The sequence below is a fragment of the Leopardus geoffroyi genome, chromosome A1 (genome assembly GCF_018350155.1).
Source record: "Leopardus geoffroyi isolate Oge1 chromosome A1, O.geoffroyi_Oge1_pat1.0, whole genome shotgun sequence".
Classification (NCBI taxonomy): domain Eukaryota; kingdom Metazoa; phylum Chordata; class Mammalia; order Carnivora; family Felidae; genus Leopardus; species Leopardus geoffroyi.
This window is the reverse complement of record NC_059326.1, coordinates 179,152,643-179,172,019: the sequence shown is the minus strand read 5'-3', so window position 1 is coordinate 179,172,019 and position 19,377 is coordinate 179,152,643. Positions and strand designations below refer to the sequence as shown.

Here is a 19,377-nt window from a genome sequence, read left to right as displayed (position 1 = left end):
AGGGCTTTTGAATATTAAGTTTGTCAAACATAGTTTACACCAAACACAAACAGTGTTGGTTGGGTGTGGCTTTGTCCGGCAGCTCTTTTCATTGCAAGCCATGCTTTATGAGCATAATGATCATAAAATGCCTATGTTTCTTGGGACTTAAAAAAAATATATGTTTTTAGCATACAGCAAGTTGCCTTGAGCAGCTCGAAATGAAAGCCTTTTCAAGCAAAGGGTATTGAGACCTCTGCTCAGCTAATGAGGAAGTTAAACCTGCCAGTCGGAATTGGTCTCAAGTTTAGTGTCAGTGGTTCCTGGAACTAACCCGGGGCCATGGGGTCCCATCGACCTTCACATATTCCACCCACCACTACATTACTCCAGCACTGACTTCCCCAAGTGATTGCTGTGAGCCCTTGGACGACTCATCGAGCCTTACTTGACTGCCTCATGCTGAAAATGGCACGGACCCAGCTCTTGCAGTGTCTTTCACCTCAAGGATATTTATTCCATGCAACAAGGATCTTTCGTTTCTCAGAGTGCTATGCTGTGTTTAATATACATTCATATTCTTCTGGATCACTGAGGACTTTGTCACTTAACAATTCATTGTCATGGTTTCTGGTCTTAATAAAAGCAAGAAGAGTGTACTCCTTATCAACACCATTTTTTGACTGAGAAAATCTTAAGCTTGCTTCTGAAAACCTACTGCAGCCCCGTGAAGGCATCTTGCATCTTCTCTCCCAATTTACTCCAATCAGCAAATGAACGAATATGCAATTAGTGAGCACCTGTTGTGTACCCTACATTGTGCTCAGGGCTTTTACTCACTTCATTGTCAGACACCCTTGTAAGACAAAGGTTATGTTCAGTATTATAAGGAGTCAGAGGCTCCCAGAGGTTAACTTTCCCAAAGTCACCTAGCAAAAAGAAAGTGGCAGAATAATATCAAACCCAAGACTTCTGATTCTATGCCCATGACTCTTCCCCCCTTAAATTGGTAAACAAGCTGGCTTTAGATGGCTCATGGACAATGCAGGGGAAAAAAAAAAAAAAGGAATCGTATGACGGGAAAGTTGTTTTCTTTTCAGTTCTCTCTCAAACGTCCTGATTAGTCAAGTAGAAAATGTGTTTGGTGTTAAAGTGGCTTTAGCATGTGTTGAATATTTGTTAATTTCCCTTTTTAACAAAGAGAGCTGGTCTCAGGCTTAACACCTTCAACACTCAAAAATCTTAGCAAGAGTTTAATAAAATTATTTTGATTTCATCTTCTATTTTTGGAGCATCATATTGGTTTCCTTATGGTGGTAATATAGAGTTGCCTTTTAGGGAACTTTTAAGGAAGAAAGAAAATTATTAAAAAAAATTTTTTTAAGTTGAATAAATTATAGTTCAGGTGTATGGGCACAATAATGATAAAAAATATGAAAGTGTATCCATCTAAATGAAGCTAGAAACTATTCCATTGATTTAAACTGCCTCCTTCACTCTCAGGACATGTGGGGCTTCATGTGATCATTGTGGCACTAAATTGTAAATGTGTTCTTTGTTTATCTGTTTTCCTGGAACACAATTAGAAGCAATTATAATGAAAACTATCCCTGTCCCTAGGACCGTTGAGGCATCCTTCTTAAGTTTAAATTTATAACCCAAATCAACCCAAGCTAGTAATGGAGTCTTAAAACCTAGGAAAAATACGTAAGTTTATTGCAAAAGATAATATCCCATTTAAAACAGTTTAGAAATTTACAAAACCTTACATTGGTACACAGTCTTGAAGAAGGTGCTCTTTATAGATGAGCTGGCATGAAGTTCCAAGTATAGTGAGTACCTATTTTTTTAACTACAGAGAAAGCAGCTACACAAACTCCTGCAACTTAAGTTGATATGTGAGTCTCTTTCCCTTCAATTTTACAAAAGTAATTTTTGCCAAATTAATATCTCTCCATAAAACCATATAACCTCAAGTACAGCATTTCTGTAGAATAGCATGGTAGATGTTACATCATATTTTACAAAGAAGTGATTTCACATGGTAGACGAGTATAGATAGAGGTTTGGCATACGTATCTGTATGTTCTTCAAAACATGGAGATGACCATTTTTGTGTAGCAGGAAGGTGTTTACTGAATCCATTTCCCTCCTAACTATTTTAAATGTTCAGTATTCAGAAGAGACCTTTCTGGTTTCAGGCTGGTGGCCTGAGCAGTGCTATGTTGTGCTTTGGTATAGAATTATATAGCCTCATTTTTTGTTGTTGTTGTTTGTTTTTTCTCAAAATGTCAAAATTTTCCAACCCCAGTTTCATTTAATTCAGTTGAGGCTTTATCTCAGGCCCCTCACTCAATACAAGTGTATGACAAGGTGAGATTCATCATTTAAGAGTTGGATTATCCTTTTGTGTGAGTTACCTCAGACACCTCTTCATCGTTCCAGGGTAACTTTGGCAAATGATCCAACTGAGCTCTGAGTCGTTCTGCTCATTTTGATGTTGGAATGTGCACAGAGCTTACAAAGTAGGTAGAGTAGGTGTTTACATCTCCATTCAAGAATGGACAACCAGGCCCTGAAAATTTAAGCAATTTGCCGAAGGTTAGTGTTATAGATTGTTCTGTTGCCTGGGTCTCTTAATTCCGGGAACAGGATTATTTTCATCCCAGCATGCTACCCAAGAATATAAATTAATTTGAAAATTGGTGTAAGCAAAGCAAATTAAGATGGAAGCTCTACTATGAGATAAAATTACATAAGACATCCCAAATGATTTTGTCTTATTGGATTATCTTCTGTGCTGTTCTTTTCCACTGTTGGGGCCAACTGAGAGTTGATTGTGTGGATACAGAAAGATCTGTGGCTTTTAGCCAGTGGTAGCATATCTTATTGAAATGTGACTTCTTAAGTATGACAAGTGTATTTATCTTAATTCCAACTTAGTGTTATGTATTCCGGTCTCATTTTGTGGGTTTAAACATTACACTAGAAACAGAATGAGAACATCTTGAATGACATTCCAAGACTTAAATAGTGCAAGCTGAGACTCTTTGCCAAATTTCCCTCTCACTCTCACCGAAATAGCTTTGTGCACTGCAGCACGGTGACAGGGAAAGGTGAAGCTGTCGGAGTGGTTTGTTCAGTGAGTCTCAATTTGCAGTGGGGTACGTACATCCCACGTGCACTCCGCAAAGACTCTAACTCAGAGACCTGATCTTCAGCAAAGGGGATTATAAAATGCCTTCTTCATTGAGTGCCTGTGGAGCTTTAGGATCCCTTTTCTAAGCAGCATCAATGCAACCACAGGCTACTAGAGAATTTAATGCAAAAGAATGCGAGCCTTTCCAACCTACCCCTTATCCCCAAGAGTATGTAGCAATTAATTACATTATAGTAGTTTGTTCAGCCATGCAAGTTTGACTGGACCCACATGTATGAGGATCTTGCCAAAAGAATGAGTCAGACTTCAAAAGAATTCAGACTTTGGGAAGGAAAGGTCTTTAATACTAAAATGGAAGAAAATATATCCTCATCCCCAGTCCTGCTGCTTCTTCAATCAGGTGACCATCACCTGGTCATCACAAAGGGAAATTGTGTAGATTAATATACTTTGGGACCTATCTACAAGGCTGTTGCTGGGATGAATGAACAAGAACCAGTGTTGTGTTTTTATCTTAGTCTGATGTTACTGGTGAGATGAAACGGACAGACAGGCTGCTGGATCTCATGGTCTTAAATATTGCAGGGACAGTAACTGTGGAACCTTCAAGTTCAAGCCCAAACCAGGTCCCACCCATTTGCCAACAGGTCTGACGCCCCAAGCTGAGAATCACGATGGTTTAAGGCAGGCCCTGCAGCGGCTATAATTACAGGATGGCCATACCAACAAGTTCCTTATATCCTGCCATAACTTTACTCTGCCACAAACTGTAAAGCTCACATAGCATGAGATGACATGGGATCTGGGTCCCATGGGATCTAAGGGCTAACTAAAAATGAAAATTACCCAATCCATGAAATGATCTTGCATTTTTATGCCCTACCCGCTTCTGTTGTACTTATGTATGCCAATATCTTAGAAAACTGCCAGTTTATGTTTCTAGTTGCCCCCCCCCCCCGCCCCCACCCCCCACCCTGGGGTATCTGATTATAACATTCCTCTATTTTCCTGTTGTGCGCAACATTTTTTTTTTCTTTTGGGATGATGAACTCAGGATGGGAAGGGAGTGTTTAGCATCATGGAGGTTTTAGAAAATGTGATGGGGTTTTTGCCCATGGTAGGAACCTAGGCTCTCAAACAAGGATGTGAACTGGTCATGTGTGACAGGGAACTAGGCAAGTGGTCACTCTAGTATCCATAAAGTCCTCAGCAAGTGTCACTCATTTAGGTGAGATTAGTGGTCAGGTGTCCAGCAGCAGCTAAACCAGCCCCGAGTCTTTCCCATTTTGCAAGTTGAATGGCTCACCACCTGGGGCCTGTGCTAAGAAGTAGAGAAGGCCTGAGGGCAGTGGTTTCCCCACCTTGGGGAGGTACTTGGGGAGGGCAAAGGGAATGGACCCAACAAGCTCAGATCCACCAGAAGCATTTCTTCTTCACTTTCTTGGTTTTCCTCCTTAAGTCCTGTTTCTCAGGGACTGGAGGCTCTGCTGGGGACTTTGGTGGGGGAGATGCCTCCTCAACTGGTTCTGCTTCCTCCAGACTCTGTAGAACTTCATGGAACCTGCCTTCCTGCTGTCGAAAATCATATTCTACACTGAAAAACACAGAGGAGAAGGAAGGGAAGTAAATTCAAATCAGCACTTATTGATTTAGAATCACCAAGTATCTAACTGACATTGAAGAGCATAGGCTTTGAGATCAAGTTCCAGATGCTTAGGTACCTGCTGACCTTGGGAAAACTGTGCCACCCCTTTCAACCACTAGTTCCTCACTGGTTGAATTGGAACCTGTAATGCCTTCCTTTTGAGGATGAGACATGTAATATGACAGCCTGATAGTAGGTGTTCAGTAAATATTGCTACAGTCTCTCTCACATTTATTTAATGCCCCTAATTGCTAGTTATTTTTACACATTTTGCATGAAAGCTGCCTCATTATAAAAGATTTAAATAATACAGGGGAAGATACAAAAGAACTAACCACTCAGTTTCCTCATCAGTAAAATGGACACAATAATAGCAACTATTCCAAAAGCTCTCTTTGCAATTAATATGTATATTAACCAAGTGAAAGAATACAAAGGAAGTGTTTAGGGCAGTACCTGGCATGTAGTAAGGCTTCCATATTTGGTAGCTTCTATGAGTCACCATTGCGACTATTGCCACTAATACATTATGTCTTGCTCTTTGCCTTGCTTCTCAACTTAACAATGTGTCTCAGAGAGCTTTCCATATACATTCACCACGTAATATTCCTCAATGTAGACATATTTAAATACTTCACTGGGCATTTCCTAATCTTCATTTTTTTCTTTGCTATTTTATTTGTATGTTTTGGAGTTGTTAATGTACAGACTCCATTGTATTATTTGTACACAGGTCTGTGAGCTAAACATGATGTATTTGGGGATCAGGGTTCCCAGAGGCTGAGAGAGTCAGATGCCTGGGAGTACAGAAGTTCTGGCTTGCTCATAGTGGGTACTCACACATCCTGTGTCCTTGAGGGGTTGAGAATCAGGCCTGCAGGTGTGTTAGGGTTTGTCAGCTTGACTCATAACTCGGGCTCAGTTTTCCCAGAAGCTGGAGAGGCAGGCCAGAAAGAATGAATCCTGCAGATGTCCCTGAAGGCTGTGCAGGGGCTCCCTCTGCCCTTAATTGTCCACTTTCCTCCCTCGGAGATTTACTTATGGAGGAGTTTCCAGTGCTGAGATCCTTATAAGAAGGCTCTTAAGCTTTTAGCTGTATTTTTACCTGGTTTCATTCTAGAGGCCTCAGATGGCCCAAGATGAGTAACCAGTGTAGGAGTGTGGAAAGGGGAGGAAATGCAGAGTCATGGAAACAGTACATTCTCCTTGCTTAGCATGAAGGGAAATGAAATGTTTCATATTGAAGACGAAAGACCCCACATTGGTTTGCCATGTGACATGACTGTCCAAAGCCTTTCTAACCAGCAAGGGATGAAAAAGAGCTGTCATCAAAAGGATACTTGGTCCTGGTCTACTATCCCATATCACCTCTTAGAGACTCAGGATCAGACTAAGCGCTGCTGGAAAGGCAAATCATGGTTGTCATGCATGACTAATGAAGTCCCCAAATGGGCATTCTGAGATGGAAGAAGCTAAAGAGTCAGAAGAGCCAGATGGCATGTTTTGTAGCCAGACGGATGGGGTGTCAGTGCTTAGGGAATATTGGGAAGGTGTTTCTGATTATTTCATTTCTGTAGTTTTGATAAGCTTCATCCAGATTTTCTTCTCCTTGGTGTCATCCTTTCTTTTTCCATTTCTCCCTGCTGCCCTCTGTAAAGATATACTCCTGGATGGATGACCTACATAATGGCTGTATTTTCCAAAGCAAAGCTCCACAACTGATTAGCTGTGAGATCTTGGGGAAGTCATTTCTTATTTTTAAGCAGTAGTGTCTTCATCTGCAAAATAAACATGATATCTACTCATAGGATTTCAGTGAAATTTAAGAAGTTCAGCTCAGAGCAAGGCATCAAGTTTTCAGTCAGTCATTCAACAAATATTTATTGAGTATCACCCATGTGCCAGGCCCTATGCTAGGTGCTAGGGAAGGAATGGTAGATAAACATTATTTCTGGCCTCCTCATGCTGGTAGTCCAGTGGCTCTGTGTCCTCAGTAAATGATAGCCAACATCAAGAGCTATTAGGGGCATTTTAGTCACAGCCCAGGATTCGCTAGGTCAGTGAGCAGAGGCATCCACAGACTCAAAGGAAAGTGAGGCTTTCCTTCCAGGATGCAGTATCAGCATTGTACTCCTCTTTGTCTCTGGGCCTGGGGTGAATTTTTGTCTGCACTACCTGCACCTCACTCTCCCTTGTGGAAACTTAAAGAGATGGATTTGGGGGCTGGGGAAGAGTTGTTCAGCAACCTCTGCACTGCTTCAAGGAAAGCTGGTAAAGCAGTATGTTGCAAACTCTGATTCTTACCCCCTCTAGCACTAGTTCACAGGTAGGGAACATCCACATTCACAGTTCTCCTACCTCCTGAAATATCCCTATCCTTCCCCCAAAGGCACAAAAATGACCTTAATCTTAGAGCACCAGATAGAGCCCAAGAAAGTGGGTACTCCCTGCTCGTTCCAGGAATTTCTTGTGCTTTCTGGTATAGGATATTTCACCCATCTATCCAGTCAGCCAGCCAGCCAACCATCCATGTATCCAACCACTCATCCATGTGTCTATCCATCCATTCATACATCCGCCCATCCATCCATCCTACCTACCATCCATCCATCCATCCTATCTACCATCCATTCATCCAGCCAGCCAACCAGCTGGTCAGCCAGTGTATCCTGCTCTGGGCCAGACACTGTGCTCAGTTGCAGGGATAATAGTAAGACAGACAGATGTGGTTACTGCTTTAGTGGATCTTACATCCCAGTATTTGAGGTATGTGATTAAACTAACAGTTGCTTTACAAATATGCTTTGCATTTATCCCCACTACCCCATGTCTACCAAATGATACGAACATACACATAAACTGGCCTCCTTCTTCTCATCTGTAACATTTGTCTGACTTCATAATTCAAACAAACAAATGACAACAACAGCAAATCACCTGAGTTTGCCAAGACTCACAGTAGTGTCCTAATATCAGTTAGAAAACATAATGCTCTGGGTGATTCCAGAATGTGTATAGAATTGGCATGCCTGGGGAGAGAAGAGCCAGGAGACAATGTAAACTCAGTCTCCTCATCACAATTTAAAGTTCAGCACAATATAGAGAAGAGAACAGGGGCTCTTGAGTAGAACACTCCTGGGTTTGAACTGAGGCTATACCACTTACTGGCTGGGTGACCTTGGGCAAGTTGCTACTCTTTCTGAGACTCAGTTGAAAGAGGAGATTATAAAGCTACCTCACTGGGTAGTTGTGCAGATGGGACAAAATAACAGATGAAATGTCCTCATGTAGGATATGGTCTCTGCCCACTCCACTCTTCAATAAGTCTTTTGTCTCCCTATCTTAGGGACTGAATGCCTTACCTCCTCACTCACACCTTTAGCTCTTCAGTAATTGTACACCTTGTCGGCAACATCATTCTTCACTCCTCCCCTCGGTATACATTCAGGGAAGAACACACTCTTTATGTTTCTATGGAAACACCACAGGGTTCCATTATAATCATTAGGGCTCCCCACCCCGCTCCTGCAACTGTCCCCACTGGTCTTGACAATTTAAAGGGGATTGAAAGTGACTTTCTTTTTCAAGGCCAGGGAAATAGCATAGTGTAGGGAAGCATGTATGCTTTGGAAAGAAATTGATTAATGTGTTTTCGGCCAAAGCAATTTATTAACATAAAGGAAAATTGTCACTTTTCTTCTTATCCATCCGTTTGACAAACTACTGTTTAGTTTGGAGGGGAGGAGAGGGAGTATATTTTGTTTTGGTAGCAGCTGCCTTATAAATAGGCAGGGGCAGTGCCCTCTCTCATCTGTTTTCATTTTGAGGCTGAGTAGAGAAGAGGAGATACCCCTTAACTTCCTACTTATCCAATCCACACCAAGTTGGCAACCTCTTGAAAAGGGAAATAAGCTGCCTACTTGGTAAGAATTCAAGTAAAGTCTTATCAGAGGGTTCTTTGTAGGTTGGTATTGACATAGAACACCAGTAACTTCTCCAGCCTCACCTCTGCTTCTTTTCTTCCTCTTAATTTCCCTACCCTGCCACTCTTATCATCTTCTGCATTCATATTCCATATGGAGGAGAGAAATGTTGAGTGCCTAGCTTGTGTAGAGCTCTGGCTCACAGTCTGGGCCAAACGGTGGTCAAGAAATTGTTACAGTATGGGATTCAGGCCTGGAGCTATTGAGATAGTCCAGAGTATTCAAGGTCTGTGAGGTTAGTCCTTTGAAGATGTGTGGAATACCTAACACCTGGTTCAGGGGTGGGGGCACTGAGGAGTTCACTGGGGAGCCTTAAAGCCCTTCCTACCCAAGATGACTATGCATGGCACCACATTGGATTTAGAAAGTGAGCTGTGTGTAAAGTAGAAATGGAAGATAGCTTTCAGGTTTTCCTCTTGAGGGCACCTCACTAATCTAACTGACAGATCAATGCTTCAGCTATCATGCTAGGTGAAAAGTAGAAGGATGTTTTTCTAGGTAATTGGAAGCAGCGAGAAGCCTAAGTCATGGCTTGTCTAGAAGAAGAAATAGTGAGAAGCAAAAAGAGGATAAATACATAAATATATAAGCAAACAATAGAGCTGGTTTCTGGATGTAGTATCTTGGCTAGGCAAACTAAAGTTGGGTGAGCCAAAAGGAGATAAAAGTTTATATAGAAACAAACAGTGGAAACCTCTTACTTTTATGTAGCACTTTCAAACCGCAAACATTTCAAATCTGTGTTTTTATTTTACCCTTACAATAGCCCAGAAATATGGGAAGATTGTTATCCCCATTTAACTGACAAAAGGGGTTGGCAAAGGGAAGTCATACCATGAATTATGATCAGAATATAAGCCTGGTCTCCTGATTCCTAGTCCTTTGTTTTTCCTAAAGAGAGGTCAAATGTTTTAGCCTGGGGCTTGTCTATTACTGGGGGTCTTATTCTAAGAAGAAGAAAGAATGAGAGGACCTGTACCGCATTAGGTGAGGACATGTAGTATTTAAGTGAATAATAATAACAATAATGAGAAGTAGGAAGGCAGGGAGGAGGAGGAAGTGGAGGGAGAGGAAGGGGGTAGAAAGAGAAGAACTAGTAGTAATCTGTATTGTTGATACTATACTACAAGTTCAGTAATTCTTACATGTCTCATGTATTTCTCAATTAACTTCATTTTACAAACAAGGAAACTGAGCCAAGGAGAGGTTAAATATTCTGCCAAGAGCATGCACTGGTCAGTGATAGAGCCAGGATTTGAGCCTTCTTTGTCTAGCTCCAAAGCTTGTATACTAAGATATATTGCACTGAAAGAACATAATAGTCTCTATCTATGTGAGATTCTAGTTGCCCGATATGTATGGGGTAGGGGTGGTGAGGTGTGGTGACCAAGGCCTGGTGCACCTTAATGACCTCACTGCCCCCTGTGACACCAGACCTAACTTGGGGCTGGGCTGCATGAAGGGCACTTTATGACCCAGTTGACCAATACACCTTGTAATAGTGTTTCTTCTTCTTCTTCTTCTTCTTCTTCTTCTTCTTCTTCTTCTTCTTCTTCTTCTTCTTTCTTAATTTGAGAGAGAAAGAGAGGGAGAGAGAGAGTGCAAGTGGGGGAGAGGGGAAGAGGGAGAGAGGAAAAGAGAGAATCTTAAGCAGGCTCCCCTTCTAGTGTAGAGCCTGACACAGGGCTCAGTCCCACAACCCTGGGATCATGACCTGAGCTGAAGTCAAGAGTTGGATGCTAAACTGACTGAGCCACCCAGGTGCCTCTGTAATAATGTTTCTAGATTGCAGAACAGTTCTGACTGTGACACTGCATTCCCAGAGAAGATGGGAACCCCCTTAGGAGGCAGCTTACTCAAGGCAATATAGGGGCTCTGCAATCTTGGGTCTACTGTAGGCTGCTGAGGTCTGTGGTAGGCTTTGTGCACTTCCTTCTTAGGTGAGTCTTGCTCTTTTATAAAGAGAAAAGATGATAAGCCACTTCCATAAACCATACACTCCAGGCAAGTTGGCTGAGAAATTAATGATCCACAGCATCTTCCTGAAGATAAAACATCTTCCAAACCCTCTCCATCTCTTCATCTTCTGTGTGCATCAGAGAGCTTCTGTGGCCCCTCTTGCCATGGAACCCAAGTGAACCACAGATTTATTGACCTCCTGTCACTTTCTTTTTTAAAGAATTAGCTGTAAGAATCAATGGAATCAGTGAGGATAGTTTGGTTCCTATCCATTTGGATAAACCATGCTGCTTTGGAAAGTGTCTCTGGGGAAGAATTACAGTCTGGGAAAGTAGGGGCTTTAGTTTGTTTTCTCCCTCCCAATACCCTCCCCACCCCAGCATAGAAGGGATTTTGTTCCTAAAACTGTCTTCTAACGACTAGTTTTCTCATTATTTATAGGGTGTAATTTCAAGCTTCACAACTTGCATCCATGTTAAGTTGGCAAGTGCACCTCTTCTCCTAGGGCATCTGTCTGCTGACGAATCCTCAGAGAATCACAGGTGCTCTCCTTGGTACATAGATAAGCAGAACCAAGCTGTAGAAGTCTTCACTGCTGATCACTGTCTATGAAAGAGATCTGTGCTCTGTGTTCTGTGGCTCTGTGTCAAGAAGGCCTTCAGGTTAGGCCTTCAGAAAGGGCAGGCCATGTCAGAGAACTTTAACATATATTCACTGATTATAAGGTCAAAAGGTAAGAGGGGCAGGAAAATCTCCTGAATGCAGGATCGGTTTGAGCTCTGGCTCCACTGAATTTTGGATAAGTCTTCATGCAGCCCCTCTGAGTCTTAGTGTCCTCATCTGCCGAGTGACAATATCCATACCCACATTTTAGGGTTGTTTGTTGGGAGTCCGAAGTGAGATGATACATGTCCAGTGTTTAGCAAAGTGCCTGGCACCATGCCTGGTTCAACAAATGGTAATGATTGTTACATTAACTTGACAGAGAAATAAAGATTGGGTCATTCTGTGGTCAACCGTGGCCTCCGTGCCAGCAGCCATCCATTTGTTATTCCTGTGAAATTCTCAACTTGATTGATTTTATATTTATGGCATGTTTCAGCCTCTTTAGCTATTAATGCATTAAAATAGGGTTTAATTTTTATTTCAGATAAATTGCCAATGCAATAAATCATACTTTCTCCTTGCATTCTACAGAAAAGAAAGGGATAAAGCTACTGAGAGAAACAGAGGCTAGGGGCAAATGTCTTGGGGATCAACCTGTCAGGGCTCAGAGAAATTTCCACCTGTACCCCAAACTCTATATCTGTTTCCTAAAGAGATAGCTTGAACCATGTTTGGGGCAGTTGTTTGGGGGATACTGGATGATATTGCTGTAATGTTCCCATTCCATTGTTTGCAATAAATGCTGCTCAGTCTGGACTGAAATATGGTGAGGGCTGCAAGTGCATCTGTGGTTACCAGAAAGAACAGATATGCTGTGTAATTTATAATTATTTTTCATTGTGGACTTCATTGCTGGCCAGAGGGAGGACTGTGGCTGGAAGGCAGAGAAAGCTCTCACAGTTCACCCAGCTCCACACTGGGAGAGCATCAGAGGCAGACAAAAGGAAAAATACTAAATAATTTAAGTGGCAAGTCGGTTACTAAACCCACAGGCCTGGGTGCATATCACATTTCTAATAAACTAAGGCCTTTTTCTCTGGTCAGGCAATAGCTTTAAGTGGCAGGCCAAGACCCCGTGGCCAGAAAGCATCACCTCAGATAGAAATGCAAGGAAGACGCTCAGGGCTGCTGACCCCTAGTTGGCTCATGTAGTTCTCCAGAGCCTCTTTCCTTGGTAAGGTGCAGGCCTGGCCTGGCTTCTCCTGCAGGGCACACAGCTGTAAGACTTTGGCCTGCGTTCCAGAGAGGCGCCTTCTAATGAGCTCTGAATATCAAAACTGTAAGGGAGAGACACTGGGAATGAGGAAGCTGGTTGCCGGGTACACAGAGAGGTGTTTGCTGTAAATCTCCCTTTGCATATCCTTAACATCTCTGTCTGGTCCAGAAGGAGTTATAATAGTGGAGGAATCAATAATGGTGAAAATGCAGCCTGTGGTCTGTGGAGCTTGAGGAAATGGTGGTGGAGGCTTCTGGCATTCTGTGTCATGCATATTACCTGGCTCACGAGCATGGGGTGACTATAGCCCTCTCCTGAACAGGGGATGGTGGTGCTGGGCAGCACTTTGCATACCCACCCCACCTAGTGTTTGTGACTGCTCCTCCAGGACTCACCAGAGGATAGTTCCTAGCATTTGCTCTCTTGGCTTGGCAGCAGAATTGGGCTTTAATTGGTCTTAACCTTAATTGGAAGAGGAATGTGGGCAAGGATTGCCATTTCATTTCTGATCTCAGATGAGGCCTGAGGAGCTGGGAGATGTAGCAGGAAGGAGTGACTACAAATGAATACCCTAAGTAATGCATAAGGCAAGCCTGGACCTCAAAATGGACTGACAGAGACTCGTTTTCCCTTTTCATTGGAAACAGGAGGCCTCAAAAGTTCCACTTACTCTGTGAGCAAGCCCCCTGACCTTCTGTTCCTTTCCCATTGTGTCCACCCTCACCTGCACCCCCTATTTAGGTCTGTAATTAAAAGGGAAAGTCATCTTTCTAATGATGTATTTAAGACAAAAACTACTTACTCGGCTATTTTATTAGCAAGAATTTTCTATTCATAGACATGTAAGCTGTTTGTCACAAAAGTGCCTAGTAAATCAACTGCCACCCCCTCTTTTCAAGACCCTGATTGAATGTCTCTGAAGCTATAATGGATCCGACCTTCCCAGGAAGCTTGCTGTAACCAGACTCCCATCTTCCACCCCACCCCTCTTCTCCAGCAGGTTGGGGGTGAAGGCCAGCGACCAGTATTCACATATACCCAGGAGACTGCCATACAGGTAGTCCACGATCACCCTTTGAGAACACTATTGAAGGCCTGCATCTTCAACTCAAGCCCTCACGATGCCCTTGGCTGAGGAGAACTTAGTCATGTAATGCTCTGCTGACACTCCTCAAATAGGTCTGACTCTGAAGGTAGCATGCTGTGGAATCTAGCCAGCAGGTCCTAGAACAGCATCCCAATCTTGTCATTACTAGCTTCAGAGTAAATGTGAGAGTGCCTCACTCACCTGTTCCCACTTGTATAATCTGAGTACTGTGCAAGTACCTGAACTTCAGTTACTTCATCTACAAAATGGGAGTGTTTTTATCTGTCTCACATGGTTGTGAGGATTACAGGTGAGAACAAAAGGTATTTATAATGACAAGTAATAATAGAAACTTCTTATTTCTTTCCCCTGATTTTCTTCCCAACAGATCCCTGCCCTCAGCTAGCTGTCATAGTTGTAAAAATCATCCAAAAAAAAAAAAAAAAAAGTCAAATAAACTGACTTCCAGTTAGATGTGAGTAGTTTGTTAACCATAAGGGTTTAATCTGGTTGTATTATTATTACTGCTGAAACAAATCACCACACATGAGTGGTGACAAACAACACCAGTGGTACTCTCAGAGTTCTGGAGATCAGAAGTCCCCAGAACTCTAAGTCATGGTGTCAGCAAATCTCTGTTCCTTCTGGAGGCTCTGTGAGAAGTTCTGTCCCTTGCTTTTTCCACCTTTCAGAGGCTGTCCACATTCTTGGCTTGTGATACCTCTCTTCACCTTCTGCTTCCATTGCGTACCTCCTCTGACTCTGTATCCCCTGTTTCTCTCTTCCCTTTATAGAGATCCTTATGATTAAATTGGGCCCACCTGGACGATCCAGGACACTCATCCCATCCCAGGATCCTTAATCACATCGCAAAGTTCATTTTGCCATGTGAGGTAATATATTGACAGTGCCCAGGAATTACAATGTGAATATCTTGTGGGGCCATTATTCTGCTCACCACATTGGGTTTTGATATTTTACCAAGAAAGACCACAGATTTCTAATGTCTTAATCTCCTCTTCCAAAGACATCATTGGGGGCAGATCAGATACCAGAGAAGGGAGATACTGGAGCATGGAGGGAGTTTGTGGTTTGCCACAAATCAAACTTTGCCTTTTTACCACAGCCAGTACAGAAGTGTACTGGGCAGTAATATTGGATGGCCATGATGAACGAGGATCTCAATGTCCTGTGAAATTGCAACAAGCTCTCTGAGTCATCAAAAGAAGATTTGATTAGGTTCCATCTTGTTGAGAGTATGTAGCACTCCAGGTATTTGAAAATTGACAATCTCTGTATTACATTCAGGTGTATGATTCAGTTCAAAATTATCTACTGAGGACCTGCTGCATAGAAGCCTTCCTTCTCTAATAAGAACATTTCATTAATTAACTAAGGGTCGGGGCACACACAAATGGTAATAATGGCTTTACTTTTGGACAATCTAAATGTCTCAATCCCACCACTGCTTTTTATCTTTGCCCCAGTCAATATAGTGTTCCCTTTTTTGACAAGTATCTACTGAGTGACAACTATGAATTAGACACTGTCCCACAACTTTGAGATATTAGCCATTTACTGAAGGAAAGAAACTCATCAACACTACATTACAATGCAATAGGATAAATGGTATAGCAGAGGGACATGCATGCCACGGGGATCCTCCATAGGAAGGAACGTAAGGTTATCCAGAGGAACAACATGAGGAAATTCCCAGACAAAGCAGGGTGGAAAAGACATTCCAGGAAATGAGGGGACTTATGCAAAAGCACCAACATGTGATAGAACACACAGTATTTGAAGCTAGCCCAGTTCCTTGTGACTGGGGAGAAATAGGAGACCCAGCAGGTGAGAAGGTTAGTATCACATTCAAAGAGCCTTGAAAAATTAGCTAAATGCAACAGCAGGAACCACGGCAAGATTGTTTAGCAGGGGAGTGACATGTTAAGATTTTACTTTTTGGGTAATTTAGCAATCTATGTGGAGGATTACTTGGGATGGGGCAAAAGGGACTGATGGCAACAAGATGAGGTAGCATTCAAGTGACAGGTGATGAGGCCTTGACCAGAGACAGAGGGGCTGAAGCTAAAGGGGATGGATTTAGCAAGTAGAATTGGTAGCCTATTTGATGTGTGTTGTGAGGGAGAAGAGTGAGGCAGTGGGGACTATAGTTTATGGAGCCATGGTCAATGGTGTTGAGCAAACTAAATAACAGGAAGAGAATTAATTTTGTAGGAGAAAATAAGGAGTGTGTTTTGATAAATGGTGAATCTGAGGTGGTTTTGAGATACAAATATGGAAATATTCATAGGTACACAGAGAGAGAGAGACAGAGAGAGAGAGAGAGAGAGAGAGAGAGAGAGAGAAGGGGAAAGAGCAAGCTCATGGAAAGGTAGGAAAGGGTAGTGTCACAGAAATAAACTTCAGACCCATGAGCGTAGTGAAAGCCATGAAAAGAGGCTAAGGATGAGCAGAGGAGGCAGGAGACAGCCGTCCAGGTCGACTTTCTCACAAACTGCAGATTTTCTGCTGCTCTCTGCTCTCTAGCACCTTTCAAGCCCTACGTAGCCAACCTCATTCCTTCAGGCATTTCAAATGGTAAATGTGTAGCCTGAACTTTGTTTCCATTTCCTAAGCAACACACTTAGATGGGAGGAGAATTTTTTTTTCTGAGAAAGACTTCCTATTTTTTTCCTTAAAACATTTGAGACATTTTACAACTTAAACCAAGCAGCTATTTTCCTGGGATCTACATACAGAAAATAAATGCATGATCGGTGTAGCCAAAGACCTCCGAAGAGGCTCTGTGATTATTTTTAGAGTGTCCGTGGCCGTGGATGTGAAGATGAAGTGCTAGAAAAGCAGAGAACAGGAAGAGGAATATGGCATGGAGGGACCCCAGGCCCTTGAGAAAAGGGAAGGGAGCTTATCCCTTAGGACAGCATTTCCCAAACTTCATCCTTTATGTACCACCTCTAAGGTCTTTGTGAAACTCCCCATGCCATCTGCAGAATTATTTACTTGTTTTTTTTCCCTCTCTAAATCAATTCACTTTTAAACTTGAACATTTATACAAAACAAGTAATATCACTTTTGAAAATGGAGACCTGTATCACTTGCAATGGATATATAGGGGGGACTAGTTTTCAAAGTTAAAAACTTAAGTAAAACATGTAAAATGATTACCTTCCGGCCGGATACTATTGCTTGCCTATGGCTATGAACCTGAGAGCTGCTCTCTCTTGGCAAAGGCATGTGATAAGCAAGCATTAGAAAGGCTTTGAAGATATTCTAGTACCAAATTCAGATTCCAGCCCCCCCCCCCCCCCCCCCGCCACCTAGATAAGCAGAAGGATCAAAATAAATTTGAAAAAAGGACAACCTTCTCACCAGGTAATTCAATGTTGTCTAATGTTGGAACCACATTAGATACCACATGGGCATTCACCCAATCCTTTGAGTAACTTGTCCTAGGATTAATACTAAGGAGAGGTGAGGAGAGTGACTGGGGACTAAACAGCCTGCAACCAGCTTGAGACATCTAGAGGCAATTCCCACACTCTTGCCTTGGTACCTATGGCAGTCACATTAACAAAGAGTCCATTCTGCTGGCTGTATAGAAGCCCCTGAGAGCCCCTGAGAGCTATGCATGGATTCTGTAGGCATTGGTGTTAGTGCTATTCTCCTTGGTGAGGTAGGGTCTGCCAGAATGATCCCCAGTAAGAAGAAAGCCAAGGAGACATGGGGTGGGGGCACCCAGAAAGCTCGTAGAGCAGGGAGAATGAATGGGATAGAACTGATGACCTCACATGTAGCAGAGCCATAGCCTTTGGCTGATGGGGCCACTTGGAAAACCTTATGTTGTTAACTTAGCAGCAACATCTCCATAGAAGACCCAGCAGGCAACTCATCACACGCCCATGTACTTTATGTACAGTGATGTGCACTGGGCCCATCCATCACCAAGGAGAGAGACTGCAGCTTAACAAGGCCTGAGGATGAATATTTCACATCACTTATTCATTAGTTTGTAAGATTTGACTTTCCAGGGCACAACACAAGGTTTGAAGTCATTTGAAATGTTAAAAAAAAAATTGACAACTCTCATCTTCCCACTGTTACCCTGACGGGGATGTTGTTCTGATCTCTTTGCTTTCATCAAATTAATTGCCCGTTCTGCAATGGCTTAGATACAAGACTGTAGATAATGTCTGGGAGAGCAGTCTGCTTTTGAATGGTAATAAGGGTTGGATACATACAATAGCTGTTCTTGAAAAACTGGAAAGGGATGTGGGTGTGACGATTTGCTAACCCATCCAGGGGTGTCACTTAATTTAGAATGTTTGCTTGGGATGTTTGAAGTAAGTACCAGAAAAATGCAAACATTCTCAGACTTGTTGGAAGGTCATAGTTTAGTCAAATATTGCCACTTTCAATTTAGCATAAAATATCAGAATGTCAGAACTGAAAGGAACCATAGGGACCATCTAATTAAAGGCCCTCATTTTTCAAATGAAGAAACTCAGAGGCCAGAAATGATTTGCCCAAGGCCAGGCCATGAAGCTCACAGTAGATTGGGAAATAACCACTTGTCCTTTTCACTTACAGAGCTAAATAAAAAGTCATCTTAAGATAGTAGAAAATACATCATCTGCTGCTGAAAAAAAAAAAAAAAAAAGAGATCATCCAAAATTTAAATGGAGGTTAGTTAAAAATAATTCTTCTTGTTTATGATGAATAGTTTTTTGCCCTTCCTAAATGTATAGACAATTAATAATTTTTTATGTTTATGTAAAAATATATTTTTATTTTGAGAGAGAGAGAGAGAGAGAGAGAGAGAGAACAAGTTGGGGAGGGGCAGAGAGAGAGGGAGAGAGAGAGAATCTCAAGCCCTGACAGCACAGAGTCAGAGGTGAGGTTCAAACTCACAAACTGTAAGATCATGACTTGAGCCAAAATCAAGAGTGGGAAGCTTAACCAACTGAGCCACCCAGGTTCCCCTAGACATTTGATAATTTTTGTTCTAGTGATTAGAAAATTTGCTTAAGGGGCGCCTGGGTGGCGCAGTCGGTTAAGCGTCCGACTTCAGCCAGGTCACGATCTCGCGGTCCGTGAGTTCGAGCCCCGCATCGGGCTCTGGGCTAATGGCTCGGAGCCTGGAGCCTGTTTCCGATTCTGTGTCTCCCTCTCTCTCTGCCCCTCCCCCGTTCATGCTCTGTCTCTCTCTGTCCCCAAAATAAATAAACGTTGAAAAAAAAAATTAAAAAAAAAAGAAAATTTGCTTAAGACGGGGGGATATAAGGTGCACTTAGAAAATGCCCAAGACCCCATCTAAGTGTAGGAGGCTCCTGACTTCCTGTTCCAGCACCCCTCTGCCTACCCCCAATCCCTTGTTAGGACAAAGTCTCAGGATTCTGCTAAAGAGAATGAGAGATTTTAAAAAGACACTGGCAACACAATTTGGGCTTCAATTTGCTCAGGCTCTTGCTGCTTTTCTCCTCCAAGATAGAAAAAGTAATAGAGAGAGCAAAACTATATACTTTAGTCAAACAAAATTAGATGCCATCAACTGAAATGACTGCTTTTGACCACTTTTCTACTGTGCCACCAAAAGTGGACTTCCAGCTAAGGGGGCATTGATCTTTCTAGTAATAACAGTAATAAGCCCTTGGATTTGTATAG

At 42.4% G+C, this 19,377-nt stretch overlaps 2 protein-coding genes across 6 annotated transcripts in view; one reads left to right on the top strand and one right to left on the bottom strand.

The window, feature by feature from the left end:
- DOCK2 (dedicator of cytokinesis 2) overlaps positions 1-19,377 on the top strand; it is a 416,990-nt gene that overhangs the window by 197,236 nt on the left and 200,377 nt on the right. The gene's annotated exons all lie outside the window — the stretch shown is intronic.
- INSYN2B (inhibitory synaptic factor family member 2B) overlaps positions 1,674-19,377 on the bottom strand; it is a 121,645-nt gene continuing 103,941 nt past the window's right edge. For 2 of the 5 annotated variants that reach the window (XM_045501997.1, XM_045501985.1), the window contains one exon: positions 4,117-4,733. In XM_045501997.1, coding sequence (XP_045357953.1) covers positions 4,547-4,733 — 187 coding nt within the window. In that variant the 3' untranslated portion in view covers positions 4,117-4,546. Of the gene's footprint in view, positions 2,555-4,116; positions 4,734-19,377 lie in introns of those variants that run through there. The other 3 variants (XM_045502007.1, XM_045502016.1, XM_045502026.1) reach the window with 3 other exon arrangements.